Source organism: Pundamilia nyererei, unplaced genomic scaffold (assembly GCF_000239375.1).
Source record: "Pundamilia nyererei isolate P.nyererei 1_Seehausen unplaced genomic scaffold, PunNye1.0 scaffold00066, whole genome shotgun sequence".
NCBI lineage: Eukaryota > Metazoa > Chordata > Actinopteri > Cichliformes > Cichlidae > Pundamilia > Pundamilia nyererei.
Genome location: NW_005187467.1, coordinates 88,676 through 110,754, shown reverse-complemented (window position 1 = coordinate 110,754; position 22,079 = coordinate 88,676). Strand labels below are relative to the sequence as shown.

General features: G+C 39.5%; 1 protein-coding gene across 3 annotated transcripts in view; it reads left to right on the top strand.

Annotated features, from left to right (window-relative positions):
• Nucleotides 1-22,079, top strand: part of ryr1b (ryanodine receptor 1b (skeletal)) — a 63,705-nt gene that overhangs the window by 4,164 nt on the left and 37,462 nt on the right. For all 3 annotated transcript variants that reach the window (XM_013911588.1, XM_013911586.1, XM_013911587.1), the window contains exons 2-31: nucleotides 7,449-7,568; nucleotides 7,672-7,773; nucleotides 10,958-11,032; nucleotides 11,129-11,207; nucleotides 11,443-11,555; nucleotides 11,641-11,740; nucleotides 11,829-11,925; nucleotides 12,023-12,097; nucleotides 12,253-12,409; nucleotides 12,531-12,695; nucleotides 14,084-14,205; nucleotides 14,306-14,492; nucleotides 14,679-14,814; nucleotides 14,905-15,000; nucleotides 15,371-15,489; nucleotides 16,132-16,265; nucleotides 16,595-16,836; nucleotides 16,922-17,114; nucleotides 17,728-17,944; nucleotides 18,021-18,125; nucleotides 18,356-18,459; nucleotides 18,557-18,640; nucleotides 18,730-18,889; nucleotides 19,031-19,178; nucleotides 19,290-19,495; nucleotides 20,022-20,196; nucleotides 20,328-20,536; nucleotides 20,616-20,962; nucleotides 21,242-21,377; nucleotides 21,518-21,678. In XM_013911588.1, coding sequence (XP_013767042.1) covers nucleotides 7,449-7,568; nucleotides 7,672-7,773; nucleotides 10,958-11,032; nucleotides 11,129-11,207; nucleotides 11,443-11,555; nucleotides 11,641-11,740; nucleotides 11,829-11,925; nucleotides 12,023-12,097; nucleotides 12,253-12,409; nucleotides 12,531-12,695; nucleotides 14,084-14,205; nucleotides 14,306-14,492; nucleotides 14,679-14,814; nucleotides 14,905-15,000; nucleotides 15,371-15,489; nucleotides 16,132-16,265; nucleotides 16,595-16,836; nucleotides 16,922-17,114; nucleotides 17,728-17,944; nucleotides 18,021-18,125; nucleotides 18,356-18,459; nucleotides 18,557-18,640; nucleotides 18,730-18,889; nucleotides 19,031-19,178; nucleotides 19,290-19,495; nucleotides 20,022-20,196; nucleotides 20,328-20,536; nucleotides 20,616-20,962; nucleotides 21,242-21,377; nucleotides 21,518-21,678 — 4,364 coding nt within the window. The remainder of the gene's footprint in view (nucleotides 1-7,448; nucleotides 7,569-7,671; nucleotides 7,774-10,957; nucleotides 11,033-11,128; nucleotides 11,208-11,442; nucleotides 11,556-11,640; nucleotides 11,741-11,828; nucleotides 11,926-12,022; nucleotides 12,098-12,252; nucleotides 12,410-12,530; nucleotides 12,696-14,083; nucleotides 14,206-14,305; nucleotides 14,493-14,678; nucleotides 14,815-14,904; nucleotides 15,001-15,370; nucleotides 15,490-16,131; nucleotides 16,266-16,594; nucleotides 16,837-16,921; nucleotides 17,115-17,727; nucleotides 17,945-18,020; nucleotides 18,126-18,355; nucleotides 18,460-18,556; nucleotides 18,641-18,729; nucleotides 18,890-19,030; nucleotides 19,179-19,289; nucleotides 19,496-20,021; nucleotides 20,197-20,327; nucleotides 20,537-20,615; nucleotides 20,963-21,241; nucleotides 21,378-21,517; nucleotides 21,679-22,079) is intronic.

Here is a 22,079-nt window from a genome sequence, read left to right as displayed (position 1 = left end):
GGGGGGGGTTACTCATCTGCAGATGAGATGAGGCTGACTGAGGAAGGCCAAAACTGTTGATACATATTTTGTTTGATGGTGTTCCTGTATAACTGTACTGAGATACGGAGTCTCCATATTTCACCCTGAACGACTGTGTCCCTTCTCCTTTGATATCTCTCTCTCTCTTTTCTAACACACACATACACTGAGCACATCTGCGAGCTACAGTAGCAGCAGATATTGTACTGACAGCAGATGACAGACGGGGTAATGGGGATAGGGAGAGTGCAAGCAAAACACCGCTTTAGAAGTGCTGAGCCTAGGAGATAACCACATCCACATTGGAATAGCAACACATATAAAGCTGCTCTCTCTCTCACACACACACACAAACACACACACCCAGCACCTGTCATTCTGCCTGCTTTGGTCACAGCAGTTTACACAATAAACAGGTGGTCCGCTTTGCTCTTGGGCACGAGACAGACATAGGGGTCTGGGGGGTTCTGCACAAGCGTTGCAAAGTGACACAACTGTCTTGTTATGCTTGTGTGTGTTTGTTTACACTTAAATAGTCCAAACAAAGTGAAGTGAGGGGAACTGTAAAGAGTTAAATACTTACAAACTTAAGGCAAACACAACTTGTTTTGGCATTGCTATGCCTCATTCCAGTTGTTATCATACAGCCTGTATTTAACCAAAAAACAAAAAAAATGTCTTCTACTGTTCTGTAGCTGGTAAACAAATAAACCGAACACTCCTAATAATTCATATACAGTCATGGATATATTCTAGTTCATGGTATAAAACTCAATAATCAGACACATGCTGTTAGAGACTGTATTCATAACGCACACATCAAAGCTGAATCTGCATTTATGAGTTGTTACGTCATCATTGTCTACCACTGTATCACAGTTTAACAACATAACCCATTTTAACAAGAAAACATTGTAGAACCAGTGTCATTGTGATAGATTACATTAATTCTGTCATTGAATATCTTATAGAAATGAATGGAACATAGAAGCATGGTGTGCAAATGTTTAGTGTTTTTGTCTTTTCAGTCCTTGTATTTTTGGGTATTTTGCTGTATGTTCATTTTTAACATGTAACACTCGTCATGTCATCTTGCTGTGCCGTGACTCTTAATGCTGCGTGTAACTTCAAAATTTCACATCTAAAATATTTTGCATAGACTTAAAGCAAATGAACTTTTTTGAAGAATGGAACATGGATTTAGGCCAGCTAAAATAACTGATTTATATAAAATTGCTTTCCATTCATTTGCTAATGTCTGCCAGGATTATCATCTTTCAAAGGGTAGAGGCAGTTTAGCGTCATTTCTGGTAGTTTGTAGCTGTTTTTCTAACCTGGATGAAAATAAAGCCTGTGTCTGTGGGCTTTCAAAACTTTTATTTAAAATTCAACTCAGATCTTCCTGAGCACTGGATTTGAGAGTTAACACAGCTTTAGCTTAGTTGTGTTTTCTAAATGTGCAACCCACTAAGCTTTTAGAGAATTTGCAATGATTAATTACTGCCTGTCGTCTAAACTAACATCTCCAGTAGCTCTAATATAAACTGCTTTTTTGTAACATTAGTTTAGGTTTGTTTTCCTTCTTCTTTATGTTCTTCAGTAGCAGAAGATGTCTGCTAGTTTCCTATGTGCTCAGTATCTTGCCTGTGAGCAAGAGAATCTCTTTTGGCTCTTTCTTCAAGTAAGACCTCCAAGTATCTGCTGGTCAGCAGAAGGAGGGAATGGGATAGTGACAGGTGCAGCCAACTAAAATAGGAGTGGAGTGGAAGGGGAAGGCCCAGAGCAGGGTTGGTAGAGGTAACGGAGAAAGAAGGAAAGGGATGAAAGGACAGAGAGAATAAAACGGGTGAGAAATGCACATTGAAACAAATAGCTTAGAGAAAATTAGTAAGAATAAAAGAGAAAGCTCTTAATGTTCACAACATTGCGTCCCGTCTATTATGAAAGATTTATCTGCAATAGTTTAATGTAGCATAACAGCTTCCCTGCCTTTGTTCTTTGCCTATCTCAGCTAACTTTCATTCTTTATGAGCTATCTGCAAAACCAAGTCATCATTCCACATTAGATATCTCACCTAAAGCAGACACATACATTTACAGCATTGTAATTACTCCTTAGATCACTGCATCAATAGGAAGTTTCTTATTTTTCCTGTCATTTCTCTTCTGACCTGTAATATTTACTCTGCAGTTGTGTAAAAATGGGTTTAATGCTTAGTATCCCGCTATCAGCCAATATGCTTTTCTCTAATGCTGCAAATACAAAAAACAGCTCAGAGGAGGAAGCCTCTCACTTTAGCAGATGGAAATATTTTTTGGTATTTCCAATTCACCTAGGGAGGATTTAAATTTGCTCTAATGTGGTGCTAACTGAAAGGGAAAGAAGCTTCGCATTTAAGTAGATATTGTAATGTGTGCATGACTTTCTCTGAATCTTTTCAATCAGTGTTGAATGACGTTTATGACGTTTCACTATCGAGTGTCATACAAGTATTAACAGTTAGTTAGAGGAGTTGTATGTACCATTAGCAGTAAGAGAAAAAGAAAATAAACTTTCGTTGAGCTGTTTAACGACAAACTGCGATGCTGTTTAACATTTTTCAAAAATTCACACAGTTTTTCAAAGGTACAAAGTAGGATGAGCCAAACCATAATGGATTACTTGCCACAGCTCTTCTGTAGATTTGGCCACTCTCATTTGGTTCTGTGTCTTCATGTAAGTGCACAATGACTCAGATCAGGGCTCTGTGGGGGCTATACCATCTGTTAATAGAGTGTTTTTCTTATTCTTGCTGCTGAAGAAAGTTCTTAATTAATCTGCTTGCAGGTCTGGGGCTGCAGTTTCACATGCTGCAGATTGAGTTGAGGTCAGATGCCTCCTAATGATATTATGCTGTGGAGAAGAATCCCATAAATCCAGATACTTCCAAAAAATGCACTTAAATATTTTTTTAACCCGCTTACAGTTAATCCCAGAAAAAAAGTGCAACTGATGCTATGACACGGTTTCAGAGGTGTTATGGTAAATTATAGGGTTTTTATCTGGTGAGCACTGTATGCAGCCTAACACAGCTGTCAGACTCGATGATTGATTTCACATCCTCAGCTTTCACAGACCTGAGAAGATATTGGAAAAATAAAGATTTCGTCCTTTTTTAAGTCTAAATTCAAGAGTTTAAAGACATAACTGCTTATACATCAGAATATAAATATACATATTGAATATTTGATTTTATATATAATTTTATACATAGTAACACATACTACATATAATAGTAGTATGTGTTTCTTTAGCACCGATGTGTAAAAATACTACTACAATTTCATTGTAGTATTGTACAAAGTATGAAACTTTGTATAAAAGAATGAGAATAAAGAGTGAAACTTTAAACTTTGAGTGAAATGTGCAATAAAAGTCAGGGAGAACAGGAGAAGGATGTTTGGAAGCTTTAATTTAATTTAAAACCCTGTGAGTTCTACTACCCCTCTGTTAGACAGCTGTGACGAAGGATGCTGATCGTGCACCTGCATGGTCTCTCCCAGTATTCAAAGGGAAACCCCATCACTATTCTCCCCTCTGGCTTATTGAACTGTTCCTCTCCTCCACCCACATATTGAGTAATGTGCTGTCCCTCACTCTTTTTATGTCTACAGGAATATAATCAATAGCCTGGGGTGTCCTGCATCAGCACAGTTAAATGGGAGCATTGGACAGAAATCTAGAGCCATAAAGAAAGAATGAATATGTTATCTGTTTGCTAATGATTCGATTAAAGGACAGGTTTTCAGTAGCATAGATGTAGCTGTGTAGCATAAAAGGCAGAACTAGTTTGTTGCTGCTGAGCTGCTGATTCTGATGTGAGAAACCACTTGACTCAGTTGGATGAGTGTATGAGTGTAATTTCTAAATATATGACTAGAATTCAGTATAAAAACGTGTCTATAAACCCACTTGTTCCTGTCTCACAGTCCCTTTGTGCTGAATTAAAGCTGATTACCTGCTAGTGGAAAATGGTCAATTTACCAGCAGTTAGAAGTGTAACTTTGTTGCAAGTGTTGACGTCATTGTATCGGACATACCGGTGTAAAGATGTCCCAAATAACCCATAAACTGTTAAATCCCAGATAAACTAGGCCTATATCTTTCACTTGGGGACCTGCGGTGTGTCAAAGATGCTGTTGCCCCAGCTGTAATTTAAGAACATCCTCTATAAACAGTCACTGTCCGCAAACCAAACAAACCAAACAGTGACGCACCGCCGCGGCCACAGCAATATTTTCCCCAGCTTTGTTCACAGCTGTTCTATTACACCTGGTTCCCTGATTGTGGCTAATCTCTTAGTTTAGGAGATCATGAAAGGATTAGAGGGAGCAAATATCACTCACCATTTTGCATCTGTTTGCTTGTTTGCTTCCTGTCTGCCGCGGGCACCGTGCCTGCTTTTCTGGGGAATCCTTGGCTATCCTCTGTCTGCATGTGCACCATTAGAGGGCCCTAGAGAATATACAAAGGTGTCTGCTTTCACTATCTGTGCTTGTGGTTGTAAATCTCTGGTGCAACACATACTTCTGTTGGTGCTATTAATGCTCACTAGTTGGTTTGTTTGTTTGTCTGTCTACTATTTTCGTTCCGTTTGTCTTAACTTCTCCTTTTAACCTCAAATATCCGCATATCCTGATACTTCAGCTGCCAAGTCCAAACATGGTTTGGCTGTAGCCTTACAAGCAGCATTTGCATGAGGCATTAAATGTGTTTTATGTTTTTATGTGGCTCAGGTATAAGTTCAGTGGGTCAGATGAGTAATAATCATGACATCCTGACTTCCAGTCAGTGAATCCTAGCTGTCTTGGTCCCATCAGATATGGTCACAACAGATGAACAAATAATCAGAAGTTGTGGTTGGTGTACAATTAACTGTCAGGTGCACATCTTCCAAATCCTTAAAGCTGCCTCTATTAATAACTGTGTGAGCTAAGCCTGTGGGTTTGTGTGTCAGCTTTTCACGTGGTCAAATTGGAAGTGATTCACACTGTCTGACTTCTGGAAGGACACTGCCCTGTAGCTGCTGATACATTTGACTTGGGAGTATTATAAATGTGTATTGGAGGGTTTAAACCAGTTATTCAGCATGACTGGTTTAAACATGTGCCAGCAAAGTTCTCACAAGGACTGTTTTTCCATTCCACCAGCCAGTTTGACAGGTAGCTGTCTTGTGCTTTGTGCTGTTGGTTCTTTGTTTAAAGCTGTAAAATACATTAAAGAAGCATTTCTATTGGTTTGTTGGGGAAAGTTGGTTTCTTATCTTTACTGTGTCACAAATGACTTTTCCACAGTGTGGCGGGGCTTTGGTGTTTATTCTGTTCCAAAGTCCCAAATATTAGCTAATAATCATCATTAACCACTTTCAAGAACATGTTCACAAAATACTAACGCACAAAAAATAACACAAATTGAAAAACTGATAAAGAAAACAAAAAAAGTATTCTTTCTATACAAACTTTAGTCCTTGCAGTCCTCTAGAAAATCCTGTTTTTTTTTTAATCATGACTGCAGAGGTAGAAGCTGTGTTTGTCTACCAAGTGGGGCAGCGGCTGTTGAAATAGATTAGAAGCCAATGAGCAGGACTGCTGTATAATTGTAGGACATACAGTGTGTATGGTTGCCACCTGATCACTCAACAGTAAACCACTTGGTAACTTTAGTCTTTCAGACTCTTATTAGGTCAGCCCTATCTGCTTAATGAGGTTTGAGTATTTGTGCACTGGCCTCAAAACATGCTCGCTTTAGACAGTTTAACCCTGACTTAGAGCTGTTTAGACCTTGTAGCCTTATTGTCGTTCTGTAATGCTGGCTTTAGAACAGGTATACTGAGTCGATAAAGATGCATGTCATTGTAGTGCGTGCAGGTACTGGTCTGAATCTCAGCTTGGTGCTGTGTAGGTAGATATTGTTGTTGCACAAGGGAGACAAAAAAAATCTTCCAAATCCAATTTTGTTTCCTGATACTTCTGAGGTTTAAAAGTCAGGTTAAAAAAAACTGTGCGAGCCGTGTGCAGTTTTAGTAACTCTTGACTTGCATTGAGTGCTGTTGCTCATGTCTGCAGTGAAAGAGAGAGGACACATTGCTCCACTTTTCTGAAGTGCAGAGCAGGCAAAGCAAGGAAAGGACAGAGAAGACATTTCTAGGCTGAGGAGGGAGAGATAGATGATAGCTCAGCCAAAGGAAGAGGGGTCACTTTTCAGCCAAAGAAACACTCGAGGCCTCTGGGCATAAGAGATGAGTAGATGTTATGGGGTCACAGCTCTGCATCGTTTTCCATTTTCCTGTTATATGCTAAGCTATAAACATAGATCTGCAAAATCCTTTCCTGCCTTTGACCTCGCTTCAAAGGCCCTGCTATTTTTCTAACATTAAGTCATGACACATTACAGCTGCAGAATCACCAGGGTGAGACAGCGAGCACTTCAAGAAATGAGAAGACAGAATGATACATTACTTGTTAGACGAGAGGGGAGAAAAGTCAGGGATCCGTCCAGAGCTGTAGAGGGGATAGCATTCAGGTTAAATGATGGAGCCACTTACATAATGACTGAGTAGAAGAAACAGCTGAGAATTTTGAGTGTCAGGTGTGAGGTTCACATGCGAGGGGGTGTTTATTGCTGTATTTACAACAGTCTCTGCAGCGTCCAGGCATTGACGAGGAGCAAACAAATTACTCACTGTTAGCATTCTGCCCATGGAATAGAGGCACATCTAAATATTGTGCCATACCTCACTAAAAGGAGCTGTTTAAATTCTGCTGAAAGCTCATATCCAATTAATCCTTTACACATTCACAATTCAAATTTCTCAACGTGTACATAAGATCTACCTATTTTAGTCATGTTATTGTTGTGGTGATGGATTTAAACTAAGATTGATTTGAAAAGTTTTTATTTATTCATGCAATAGTTTCATAGCTTCAAAGTGCACTAAATTATTGCAGGTTTAGCATTCGCTGTGATAGATTATCTACTTAAAGCAACAGATTAATTAGTGGTAAAGTCATAAAACATACTAAATCAGAGGGTTTTTCTCTAAGTGTACTAGTCATTTTTACTTCAGTCACTGTGTACTCTACAGCAAGTGTCTATTTGAAATGTGCTGTAGACAAGTTTTCCTTTTTTGCACTTCTTGCAGAGAATTTCAGTTCAGTCAATAAAAGGTCAGCATTGTACAACAGAATGCCTGCAATATCAAGTGAAAACATTGTTTTTAATAAAAAAAAGAAATACCTAAAAAAACAACCTGGCAAGCACAACTGCAACAAACATGTAAGAGAAAACTGTAGTTGAATAAGTCATGTAAAATGATGCATCCTAAAATTGAAAGAACAGTGAATAAGAAATATCGATAACAGTTTGTTTGTTTGTTTACTGAGTGCAGGATGACCAGGTAGTTCTGCAGTGCACTGCCACCGTCCTGAAGGAACAGATTAAACTGTGTCTCTCCTGCGAGGGCTTCGGGAACCGTCTCTGCTTCCTTGAAACCACATCCAACGCTCAGGTGAGATTCTGTTACCCATTCCTCCCTTTCCCTTGTGCATCCACTTGCTTGTTTGTTTTTTGAACAACTTTAATTTACCTCTCTATTGTTTATGCATTTGCAGAATGTGCCCCCAGACCTGGCCATATGTTCCTTCATTCTGGAGCAGTCTCTCTCAGTCCGTGCTCTGCAGGAGATGCTGGCCAACACCGTGGAGATGACCGAGGTGGGGGTCATAACTAAAATAATAAAATAATGAAACTAGTAGAGGATATATAGAAATATATTGAGAGGGTGATTCATAAATGTAAGAGATTCATGGAGTGCTAAAAGGAATGCGACTGATGAAAGGCACACTAAAGAAATATACTTAGTTATGAAGATTTTCAAGGTCTCTCTGAATGCAAAAATGTGTATATTCTGGATGCAATTTTACTGCCTCTGTCACTGTCCATCTTACTGTCACCAGACAAAAGTTGTCACATTCAGCTGGAATTGCTAACGTCATTGTGTTTGCAATTTGTTGTGTGCAGTTGTTGAGCATAACTTTTCTGTGTCGTCTCCCACTACCGCCAAACCTATATGGCAAGAAAAACGACAACACTTTTGAAAGTCTGCATATGAAATTGACTCTATTTCCACCATGTCAACAAGAAGTACCCAGCCAAGTTTAACAACAAAATAGATGCAGCAACCCTCTAACAATTTCCAGTCTGTTTTACTTGATGCACAACAGCTAACATTAATATGGATAAATAATTTTTACTATCATACCTCATACCTTATTGCAAAGTTGGCTGTTTCTAACAGTATATGAATTAAGAAACCGTTGACTACATCGTTCTGTGTGTACTTAAAAACATCCTGGTTCAGAACACTTTGTTTCCAGTCTGAGACTGAGAGATCCTCGACATGTCTCTGTTTTAGACAGAGAGAAATAAATTTGCAGTTTATGTGGGTCAGACTGTTTAGTAGCGCGTGCCAGTCCTGTCTTAATATGTAGGTGGTATTTTTCTGCTCCATCACAGATGGAGCTTTCAAAATGAATTTAAAAAGTTCACAGTTGGGAGATATTATGAACCAAATTCCTTCAGCCTACATAACCACCATCAATGGACTTATTTTTGGTGTTTATTTTATTATGATTTTGTTACTTGCCATCTGATACCCGCTCCCCTTCCCTTCTTGCTCTTTGCAAAGCAGGCAGTCGATTTGGACAAATGGGTATGTCTGTTAACGTGTGTTATTTCCTGTAATGTGTGTCCCAACCAACCTGGCAACTGTCCTTGTTCCTGTCATGTTGGCAAGTGGGTGTCCTAGTGAATGAAATACGTAGTGCTGTATCATTTACACATCTCGGTTTGTATCAGTTAAGCCCTCACCATAAGTAGGTGATTGTCATGAACACCTGTGTATAGCTTTTAGCAGCTGGTGGAGTTCAAGTCCACCGTCTCTGTGCTGAGCTATTAAAAACAGCACTGTTAAGCATAAAAAAGTAAAGTTTTAGGAAAAGATTAGATTTTTTTTCCACAGTTTTGAAGCAAGAATAGAGCACAGCATTTTTTCTAATAATTAAACTTCAATCTATCCCACAATATGAGACATAGCTACAAGGCATCACACATTTGCATTTTGTGCAAAACGTAGCCCATTCATCATAATTATTATTTTACCTTGCTTGATGTTGCTCATTTGTTTTAGATCATTGTTCTTTGTGAGTCTTAAAAATTGACCTGTTATGCTTTTCTTTTTTCCCCCTCATATACTTCAGTTGTGGATGCTCATACTAAACATGGCCAAACATTCAAATAATAAGGTCGTATGTAAAGACAATCCCCGGAAACAGAACACTCAGGATTCTCAGGATCTGGTCTGTCAGAGTTTTTTCTACACTTAGATGTGTATGATGCAAGAGGAGACATCCTTAACATGGTCATGTCAAACAGACACTTCTCGCAAAGAGCACATAAGCCCCATCCACATGCTGTTAAAACCACCCAGACAATCTGAAGAAAGCTGCCTTAAAGGGAGCGCGGCTTTAAAGGTGGAGGAGCTACAACAGTGGGTGAAAAGGGGCTGAACCAAAGCCCTGTGTGAGCCCACTCTAGCAGTCAAACAATAAAAATGAAGAGCTGGAAATGAGCATAACAGGTCCATTTTTATAACACATCCCAGTTCTCCTTTTATTCACAACATGTTATCATATTGATAAAAAAAGATTAATTCACTATAAATGTACACACTTGGGTTTACTATCAAGGCATTCTGATCCTTGAAGGTTTTTGTAAGAGAAACTTTTGGTTGTTTTTGGTATTTTTTTCATTTTCAGATGATTACCAGTTAAGTATGCTTTTCACAATTTAACTACAATGGGCCATTTTGATTAGTATACAATCAAAATATAAGTTAGCACATCAAAAAAAAACCTAAAAAACCCAGTGTTGAATCTTTGATAAGACAGGTGAATGAAAGCTAATACAGCTGAGGCAATGATCTTAAGCTAGCTTTAAGAGAAACGATTTCAAGCCTTTTATTAGCTGCATTATGACTAGTCTAGACAGTTCCTGCTTCACAGGAGTTGAAAGATGTGGAAGAGCCAGGCTTCCCTACTGATGAACAAGAGGATGAGAATAGAATGGCATGCAGCCCAGCAGAGGTTCCCACCAACATATGTCAGGGATGGATGGAGAAATTGGACACCCCAGAGCTGCAGACAGGCCTAGCTCCTTCTTAACACACGCACTTGGGGATAAGGCCCACAACACAATCGCCAACACAACACCTGTCCTAACCAAGCCTCGTGCTAATGCTAATGCAGTTTAGAGCTGTTAGCATCATTCTAACACTTGACATACCTGCCCCTAACTCATCTCAGTGGATTATGGGTGCTAAACCCTTAATAAAGGTTTAGTCTTATCTTCCTGTCAGCACCCCTAAATGTTAAATGTTGCGCTTGTGTTTGAGACTATAACCTATGGTGACTGACATTAGGGTTTAAATAAATAAATTGGGCAGGTCACTATTGGTTAATATAAACTTGTGACTGAACTAGACATATTGTTTACATAAATTGAACACATCTGAAAGACAAGATACATATTATTGATCCTAATAGGATGTGTACTTTGACTGAAAAGCCTATGCACCATATACAGGATCAATGAATTCAACAAAAGTTGCTACATATAATGGACAATATAAAGGACAGGCTTAACTGAATAGAGCTTAAAGATCTTTAGTACATTTATTTTCAGTTATTGAAAGTTTCAACCAGCCTCTAATCGTTTCTTCTGACCTTTGAACCTTTAAAAATGTGTCGTTGTTTCCCCCCATCAGGTCAATGTGTTTGTTATAGTATACAGTCACTTGTGTTGATTTGGCCTGTTAAGTATTTTTTTTTCTCACCTCAGTCGTCCCAGGGTGGAGGTCACCGCACTTTACTGTATGGTCATGCCATCCTTTTGAGACACCACCACTCAGGCATGGTAAGGCTAGAAATGAGCAAGAAATAAATGTAAACCTGTATAAGATGTCCTCAAATGCTCTAATTGGAGTCATGTCCTCTATAAAAATCTCTCCAGTACCTGAGCTGTTTGACTACATCTCGGTCCCTCACGGACAAGCTGGCCTTCGATGTAGGCTTACAAGAGGATTCCACCGGTAAGGGAAATGCAGGAGAATACATTTTAGGCCTGGTATTAGCTCATTATTCTCTGGTGCTATTGTTATTGCCAACATGAAAGCTACTGACAAAAATAGTCAGCAGTTTATATCCACTTTGTTGTTGGGCTACAGGATATAAGCAGTGATTGTGCAGTATCAGCATGTTGTTACCAAACACAAGTTATCTGTTATATTTTTGGAAATAGCTGTTTTTTTCTTACTCTTGTTGAAGGTGAGGCATGTTGGTGGACTATTCATCCAGCTTCTAAACAAAGGTCAGAAGGTGAAAAGGTCAGGGTGGGTGACGACCTCATCCTTGTCAGTGTGTCCTCTGAGAGATACCTGGTACGACTGCTCCTTGTTTTGCACAATGATGGAAACATATGCACAGTATGTCTTTTTTAATCGTCTTCTTCTCTTCTGTCCCCAGCATCTGTCCTACGCCAGTGGAGATCTCATGGTGGACGCTTCCTTCATGCAGACTCTTTGGAACATGAATCCAATTAGTTCAGGCTGTGAACTAGCTGAGGGTACAAACCTGCTTTAAAAAACTCTGTCTCTTCCCTGTCCCTGTAAAAATAAACATAACACAGAATGGATGTTTGTTCCTTTACACAGGTTATTTAACAGGAGGTCATGTTCTCAGGCTTTTCCATGGCCACATGGACGAATGTCTGGCCATCGCTACACCAGAGGAAGGAGAAGAAAAGCGCAGGTGAGAATATAGGAACGCTAAGTTGCTCTTAGTAGAACAACTTCTTGTTAGTGTGATACCATGTACAAACTGTATGTGTGCGCCCACTCTGCCACAGGATGGCTCATTATGAAGGCGGTACTGTGTGCAGTCAGGCTCGATCCCTGTGGAGGCTGGAACCCCTCAGAATCAGGTGATTATCTCCTCAAGGGAGTCATGTGACACACATTAGTTGGTTGAGTTGCTGGGTAAGGTAAGAATAAGGAAGAGCAACAAAAATCAAAATATAGTAGTGAATGAAACAGTTTAGTTGGCTTCTTTATAGTTTTTTTCTTTAACTTTGTGCAGTTGGAGTGGTAGCCACATGAAGTGGGGACAGTCTTTTCGTATTCGCCACATCACGACGGGCCGGTACCTGTGTCTTGATGAGGAAAAGGGCCTCTTGGTGGTCGATCCCGAGAAGGCGAACACCAAACTGTCTGCTTTCTGCTTCCGTGCTTCAAAGGTCAACATTTTAATTTGAATTTCTCAGTGCACTTGGATAGTCATAGTTAATATACCGTGATTTCGTCTCTCATTGACTTCAGTTTTTTTCTCACGTACTGTCCTTTTCTCCCCCCGAGCAGGAGAAGGTGGAGGTGGCTCAGAAGCGTGATGTTGAGGGGATGGGCATTCCAGAGATTAAGTATGGAGAGTCCATGTGCTTTGTCCAGCATGTGTCTACAGCCCTGTGGCTCACATATGCTGCCCTGGATGCTAAAGCTGCTCGTTTGGGAATGATGAAAAGGAAGGTAATGATCTATCCTGGGAATAAAAGTGAGATACAAACCCAATTCTGAAAAAGTTGTCACACTGTGTAAAAGATAAATAAAAGCATGATAATTAGCAAATGTAAAAATATTTCATTCACAATAGAACACAGAAAACATGTCAAATGTCTAGTTATTTTAAGAACAATATGAGCTCATTTTGAATTTGATGATAACAGCACACCTCAAAAGATTTGGCAGATGGAAAACAAAAGGTTGGAAAAGTAATTACTTTGAAAAAGAAACAGCTAAATTAACATTTTGCAACTGATGTTAACTGACAACAGGTCAAAGAGCATCTTAGAGAGATACAGAATGACCAATCTGCAAAAAAACGTTCCTAAACTTAAAATTGTGAATATATTGAATGTTTCATCATCCTCAGCACAGAATAGAATGTAAAGAATAGAATAGCCATTTATTGTCATTGTAAATGTGCAATGAAATTGTGAGTGCTCCACACCAACTGTTGTGAGCCTAGAGGTGTAGGACCTGATTGACCTGAGGCGTCAACAAGAGGGCGGTGATGTCAAACAGGTGGAGTGCGGGGTGCGAGGGGTCACCTGTGATTGCCCTGGTTTTCCTGAGACAGGAGGATCTAGCAATGGCCTCCAGGGGTGGGAGAGGGCAGCCAATGATTTTTTGGGCAGTGCTAATTACCCCCTGGGCTGCTTTCCTGTTCTCAGTTGTGGTCGTTGCATACCAAACACCCAGTACATAATATCATCAAAAGATCCCAAGAATTTGGAGAAATCTGTGCACACTGGATAAAACCAAAAATCAGTATTGGATGACTGTTTTGTTTGGGCCCTTGGGCAGCACAGCATTAAAAACAGACATGATTCTGCCATAGAAATCAGTGCATAGGCTCAGCTCAGGAACATTTCCAGAAATCAGGTTAAAGATCTATTATACGAAGAAGAAGCCACATGTGAACATGATCCAAAAACACTTCCATCTTCTCTGGGCCATTTAAAATGGACTGAGGTAAAGTGGTAGACTATTCTGTGGACGAATCAAAAGTGAAAATTCTTGTAAAACCTGGATTCCACATCTGGATTAATTTGGCTTGTGGAAGATCTTTCTTGTTATCACCACACAGTTAGAAAGGCTGGATCTTTGATGATATGGAGCTACTTTACTGCATATTCACAGCTTGTAATCTGGAAAAGCACCATCAATGCGGAAGAGTCCGGGTGCTGGCTTGCCAGCAGTCCAGACATTTGTCAGATTTTAGTATTGTTTACCTGCATCTGTGTGCTTTAATGTTTAATGTGAAAATAAGTAAATATTGATAATGGCAAACCTTTTTAAGGTTCTTAAATCTTTTTTCCTACATAAGTACCACCAATGGAAAATAATGTTTCCAGGTTATTCTGCACCAAGAGGGCCATATGGACGATGCCTTGACTGTGTCCCGCTCTCAGACTGAAGAGTCACAGGCTGCTCGAATGATTTACAGCACCACAGGCCTCTTCAGGCAGTTCATCAAGTAAGTTTATATGTTTTCAAAATGTGGATGAGTGGAAACTCTTTTTTGCAGCAGGATGCAGTCATATAAACATATTATTAAATTTTATCTGTTCTTTCAGTGGATTGGACTCCCTCAGTGGGAAGAACAAGTCACCAGGGACAGGATCACTTCCTCTGGAGTCGGTCATCCTCTCTCTTCAGGATCTCATCTTCTACTTTCGCCCACCTGAGGAGGAACTGGAACACGAAGAGAAACAGACCAAGCTCCGCTCTCTCCGCAACCGGCAGAACCTCTTCCAGGAGGAGGTAATCAGCATGCTGCCATCCAAACCTCTTGCTCTATGAGTGCAAGAAATAATTTCAGTGTTATATTCAGAATAAAGGGGAATATTATTTTTTATACAAAATAAGTTTAAATGGATGTGAACATGACCTAAACTCTCAGGTTATTATTATGAATCCTGATGTTTTTGTTTTTGTTTTCAACCCCAGGGAATGATAACCATTGTGCTGGAGTGCATTGACCGCCTGAACGTATACAACACTGCTGCCCACTTTTCTGAATTTGCGGGAGAGGAGGCTGCTGAGTCCTGGAAGGAGATTGTCAACCTCCTTTATGAGCTGCTGGGTACGACCTCTGAAAACACAAACCGCAAATTACATGTGGTCTCTGCTGAATAAAGAAAAAATGATGTGTCTCTGTGTCTCCACTGCACAGCTTCTCTGATCAGGGGTAACCGATCAAATTGTGCATTGTTCTGTGACAATCTCGACTGGTTGGTCAGCAAGCTGGACCGTCTGGAGGCCTCCTCAGGTTTGAAATGCACCTTACTCATTCAGTCATACATCCACCACCCACAAATTACAAGTGTTTCGACTAATTGGCTTGGCAGGATCTACTGTTTATAATTGGCACAGCTTAATGCATTAAGCCCTAGGGTGTTGTTTGTTATTTCCACTTAGAAAATCCTCAGATTAATAACACCTTCGATACAGTACAATATAACTGAAATACACAAGTCTCCTTACATTCAGTACATCCAGTCTAGATCAGGAGTTCGTTAAAAATTCACAAGAACAGTTGCATCAAGTTGCTTTATTTATCTCTGCCAGCCAGCAGCTGGCCTGAAGACTGTATATTATTTAAATATTACCAGTATGTGAACCCTTTTCCTTGTTTTTAGGTATTCTTGAGGTGCTGTACTGTGTCTTAATTGAAAGCCCCGAGGTTCTGAATATCATCCAGGAGAACCACATCAAATCCATCATCTCTCTCTTGGACAAACATGGAAGGAACCATAAGGTAGGCTATATTTCACTGTCAGGAACTGAAAGGGAAAATAAATTAGCTCCATATGATATGCACTCATATTTGAATATTTTCCCATTAACACGTTAAATCTGTTTTGCTGTTGTTTCTTGTCAGGATTTGCAGATGTAATCAAAATATGCAAGATTTAGATGCATGTCTGTAGACACACAGACACGACATCCTTTCTCACTGTGCACTTTTTGAAATTAGTGTGTGCATGAAGGACTGCCTGTTTGCTTGATTTTACATCAGTGCTAAAGTGCTTTTGGAGACTAGTTTATCTCCTCTTACCAGTATCTCCTGTGGAGGAGGTATTGGTGGGCTATCACATCATCACATCAGTTAGTAGATCTATAAACTGGTAAAGAAAAAAAAGTAGAAGAGAAAGCAAAGACAAAATCCAGGCAAATATATTTTTGCCTGTTGGTGGTAGCTAGCTGGTGTCTGTCTCTCTCCTGTCATGGGCAGCAGTTCTTCTGTTTATCTCATAATGTAAAGACAGTCCTAAATGTCTGAATGAATCTGACTCATAAAAATCCTTTTTGTTCTTGCTGTTCTGTTTTTAGTAATCTTAACCAGCGGATAAACCAGTGATAATTAAGTTAATAAAAGTGTTTATGCTTCTACCTTTAGGTGCTGGATGTCTTGCGCTCTCTTTGTGTGTGTAACGGTGTAGCTGTGAGGTCCAACCAGAACCTCATCACTGAAAATCTACTTCCAGGTCGTGACCTCTTGCTACAGACCAGCATTGTAAACTATGTCACCAGGTACTTGAACTACTGTTGTTTTCAAAATCTGAATCAGGGAAACTTCATTAATCCCAGAGGGAAACTGAGTTATCATAGCAGCATAAATACAACAGACAACAAAGGAATAGCATAAAAAGAAGTGTAGAAATAGAGATACAATTAGATAAATATAAATATAAAAGGACACAAGTATTAACACTAATGCTTCTGGGATATTGCAGAAATTAAAGGTGCACAAGTGTCCAAATATACATTGTTTTGCAATATTTCCACGTTGTTAGTTTTTAGTTATTTCCCCTTGTTGTCTATAAAAGTTAATGCTAATGTACTTTCTCCTCTGTACTCAGTGTAAGGCCCAACATCTTCTTGGGTACATGTGAGGGGTCAACACAGTATAAGAAGTGGTACTATGAGGTGATGGTAGACCATGTGGAAGCCTTTGTGACAGCACAGGCGAGTCACCTGCGGGTAGGCTGGGCTTTGACTGAAGGTTATAGCCCCTATCCTGGAGGAGGAGAAGGCTGGGGTGGTAATGGTGTGGGAGATGACCTCTACTCATATGGCTTTGATGGACTGCATCTGTGGTCAGGTAAGATTTCCTTAAATTCTTTAAAAGAAAATTTACAATCTCTTGTAACCAATACAACCTCTTTACTACCTGCTCTACTGTTCAGGTACTGTGGCCCGCCAGGTGGCTTCGCCCAGTGCACATACACTGGCTGCCGATGATGTTGTAAGCTGCTGTCTGGATCTCAGTGTGCCCAGTATCTCCTTCCGTATTAATGGCCACCCAGTTCAGGGAATGTTTGAAAACTTTAATGTTGATGGCCTCTTCTTTCCTGTCATTAGCTTTTCTGCTGGGGTCAAGTAAGTTTAACATACAAATAATGCGTAATCCTCTGTTTCACTATTTACTTGTATTTTGTTGATTAATGGACTAGTACACCAGCAAATTCATGTGATACATGTTGATGCAATGCAATTATGCAAGCAGAAGCTAATTTAATGGTTTTTCATGAGTTTGTCACCTTTTAAATTGTAATTTAATTTCAATTATTGGACTATTGGTGTAATAATATACAATGGGGAAGTAACAAAATAATAATTATTGCATTATATTTCAGAATTTCTCCAGTTTTATATTTTTAATAATTATTATTTTTCTTTTATTTCTTTAGATTATTGTCTAATCTCCCAAATAATAGCTTTAAAATCTTCAGAGTCCTGTCACTTAAAAGCTCTTACAGGATTTGTCTGTAATAAATCTTTAGAGTGCTGAGATGGGGCTTATGCATCATTGACTGATGAGTACAAGAAGGGAAACACAGGCTCAGGAACTGGCACAGAAATAAAATCAATTTTTTTCTGTATTATGAGTTTTCTAAAGATCAATGAACCATTGTCATAAAGGAGTTTAGTAGTATATAAACCTCTGTCGTATAGATAAAGACTTGGACTCACTTGGTTTTTGTCTCCTTAGGGCTCGGTTCCTCCTCGGTGGTCGTCATGGGGACTTTAAATTCATGCCCCCACCTGGTTATGCGCCATGCTACGAGGCTTTGTTGCCTAGAGAGAGGATGCGTATTGAACATATCAAGGAGTACAAGCATGACTTTAATGGTGTGCGCAATCTTCTGGGTCCTACTCTGTCCCTCACTCACACATCTTTCACCCCCTGCCCTGTGGACACAATTCAGGTAAAATCCCCTCAGCTAAAATCAGTATTCGATGTCTTTGTTTCTTTTCGTTTTCTGACTTTCCTTTGCTTTATAGATTGTCTTGCCACCCCACTTGGAACGTATCCGAGAAAAACTGGCTGAGAATATTCACGAACTCTGGGCTATCACTCGTATTGAGCAGGGCTGGACCTATGGGATTGTGAGTGTGGTGTCAGCACTGCAGAACAGATGCAACTATACGAGATTAGTGGTTTGACAACATCAGCTTTAAGTGGTTTAGAGCTTTTAACTGTTAAAAGTTAATATGACTGTTAGAAATGCTTCAAAATGCTTTACACAAGCAAATAAAAAGCATGAACTAACATATACATATATAAATTTACACACATTTATAAACTGTGGGTAAAAAACTATGATTTTTCCCTCCAGTTTAGGGATGACAACAAGAAACTCCACCCCTGTCTGGTGGACTTCCAAAGTCTGCCTGAACCAGAGAAGAACTACAATCTGCAGATGTCTGCTGAGACGCTCAAGTGAGTAGCAGGTTAGATTTGAGAGATTTAAAGGTCAGAGGAAAACGCTTATGTCCCATTATTGGTGAACTTATGTCTTTACTTTATTATCCCGCAGGACTCTCCTAGCACTGGGTTGCCATGTTGGTATGGGTGATGAGAAAGCGGAGGAGAATCTAAAGAAAATCAAGCTTCCCAAGACGTATGAAAACAAAAGATATTTCTTATTGTTTCGTCATAATTTTATACTTTAACTATGCAGATCTAAATGTAACCATATCTTTCTGTTAGCTATGTGATGAGCAACGGATACAAGCCTGCCCCGCTTGATCTCAGCCATGTCAAGCTGACACCAAACCAGAATCAGCTTGTAGAAAAACTGGCAGAAAATGGGCATAATGTTTGGGCGAGGGACCGAGTACGGCAAGGATGGACCTACAGCATTGTCCAGGTGATGATTTCCCAATCCTTAGTGGATCTTTTATTTATTGGTGGATTGTCTGTCTTAAAGTACACAATCAATCACTTACAATCACATGCATTGTATATTTTTTTCTTTTCTATATAAAGCTGCATTTTTTACACTTTTCAGGACATTGTTAATAAGCGTAACCCTCGTCTGGTACCTTACAACCTGCTGGATGAGAGAACTAAGAAAACCAACCGAGACAGCGTTAACAACGCTGTCCGTACACTCATTGGCTATGGCTACAACATTGAGCCTCCAGATCAGGAGAGCAGTAAGTAATCTTTCCTCATGTGTTCGCTAATTAAATGGACAGTATCTTTTTTACACCACCTTTTTTGTCTTTCTTATTCTTATCTGTCATGTTTTCCCTCTTTCACTGCAGCTGGCCATGGCCTTGAGAACACCCGTGGGGACAAGGTGCGAATCTTCAGGGCAGAGAAGTCGTATGCTGTCACCCAAGGAAAGTGGTACTTTGAGTTTGAGGCAGTCTCAACAGGGGAGATGAGAGTGGGCTGGGCACGTCCTAATGTCCACTCTGACACTGAACTGGGAGCAGATGAATTGGCCTACGTCTTTAATGGCAATAAGGTTAGTCACTAGGGTAACATTACAAATCGAATTTAGACTTGTTAACTTGGTCTATAAAAAATTATATTGTGTAAATGTTTTCTAAATCATTCACATCTTTTTGAATGGGTGACGTGGATCTCAAACTATTAGAAATATTGAATTTTGAGGAGGGAAGTTCTTTAAGTTGTAGGAATAGAAAATATCACACTGTCTTTATTATTTTTGTATAGCTAGGAGAAGGTTGAGGTTTCGTAAACCTGAGGCAAGATGTATTAGTCAGTAGCTAAAAAAGGTTACTGTAGCACACTAGAATAGAAGAATAGAATAGCCTTTATTGTCATTGTACAGAGTACAACGAAATTGGAGTGCCACTCCCTTGGTGCAAGTTTCAATAATAAATATAAATGTAAAATATAAAAAGTACAAAAAAAACAATCGTAAGTACTCAAACAATAGTATGTACAATATATACTGTAGCTGGTGGAAATGATGTCTCTGTTTTTGTGGAAATAGGTAATATTTTATTTGTTGTAACCTCTTCCAGGCCCAGCGATGGCATATTGGCAATGAACCATTTGGCCGCCAGTGGCAGTCTGGTGATGTCGTTGGCTGTATGATAGACCTGACTGAGATGAACATCATGTTCACACTCAATGGAGAAATGTTGATCAGTGACTCAGGCTCAGAGATGGCTTTCAAAGATATTGAAATTGGGGATGGTGAGAACTGTTTTTTTTTATAGTACCAGCATTAGCACCAATAACTAAAAGTTACTGGTGCCAGTTTGCATTATAAGCAGCAGCTTGAAAAAACTATTAACTAATTTCTTCCCTTTCATGCTACCCATCAGGTTTTATTCCAGTGTGTACCCTGGGTCTATCTCAGGTTGGAAGGATTAATCTTGGTCAAGATGTCAGCAGCCTGCGCTATTTTGCCATTTGTGGCCTGCAGGAAGGATTTGAACCTTTTGCCATCAATATGAAGCGAGACATCACCATGTGGTTCAGTAAAAGTTTGCCCCAGTTTGGGCCTGTGCCTGCTGATCACAACCATATTGAGGTAACTATTCAGAGACACGTGTAAAGTTTAATAAAGTTAGAACTTCAAAATGAGTGATTTCTGTATTTTTGTCTCCTAGGTCTCCCGTGTTGACGGGACCGTGGACAGCGCCCCCTGTCTGAAGCTGACGCACAAGACGTTTGGGTCGCAGAATGCCAACACTGATATGATGTTCCTTAGACTCAGCATGCCTGTGCAGTTCCATGAGACCTTTAAGATCCCGGCAGGTACCACCCCTCTCACCCGTGCCCTTACTATACCTGAGGAGGAAGTCGCAGTGGTAGAACCTGACTCAGAGTTTGAAGTTTTGAAAAAGTCTGCCAGTCGCAAGGAGCAGGAAGAGGACAAGAAGGACCCCTCTGTGCCTAAGGAGATCTCCGTGGAAAATGAGAAGGACACAATGTCAGAAAAGGGAAAGAAAAAAGGGTAAGTTTGTCAGTTTGTCACTGCAAAATAATGAAAATCTTCTGGACTGTTATGGTTGCTGGTTTAATATAAATTAAACAGAACAATCTCAATCACCTTCTGTTTTATTCTATTTATTTGTTTTGTTTGATTTTACGAATATTTGTGCTACATACCAATAACTGAAGTTGTGATATTTGGCTTGTTCTTTTAGAATGAAATCCACTGAAACTGTAAAGCAGTTAGAAGCCTTTAAAAAAACACTAATTCCAAATGTTATTTATCTTCCGTGGACAACAGATTTTTCTCCAAAGCCAAGAAGGCAGCCATGACACCTCTTGCCCCTCCTCCTGCTCCTCCAACGGTGCCACGTTTGGTGGAAGACGTGGTCCCTGATGACAGAGATGATCCTGAGATCATCCAAAATACCACCACTGTGAGATTCACGTTATTATTTGCTACAGTTACACATATTATTACCTGAGATTTTGTCAATTTGAATGATGGCTTTAAGTTTTCATGTAATCTGTAGATAATAAAATAATATGATTTCTTCTTTTTTTCCCCCGTCTTTAGTATTACTACTCTGTGAGGATCTTTGCTGGGCAGGAGCCGTCTGGTGTTTGGGTTGGCTGGGTCACTCCTGATTACCACATGTATGATCAAAACTTTGACCTCTCCAAGGTCCGCAGTGTCACTGTCACAGTGGGAGATGACAGAGGCAACATACATGACAGGTTAGTTTTTTTCGTGCATACATTTTTATTATTGCTGGCCAATCATTGAGGAAAACTTATAAATATATTTTTTATGTATTATTTATTTAATCTTAATTTAATCTAATGACATTTAGGCTAGATTTGTTTATTTAAATGCTGTGGAAGTAAAGACAAACAACACAAAGAAATTACAAATTAAATATGCCTTCATATTAATTTGGCATTGCACCTAAATGAATAAAGGGACCCATCAAGCTTATTTCCAGCTCCATATTTTTGTTCTGGGACTTCATTAGAGCAGCTTTATATGATTTACAGTGAAAAAAAAATTATGGATCTTACTTACTTTGAGATGCAGCCTCTCAGTTCATTATCTGTTTAAGCTCGTGTCTATTTAAGACCCCCTCATGCTAATTGCC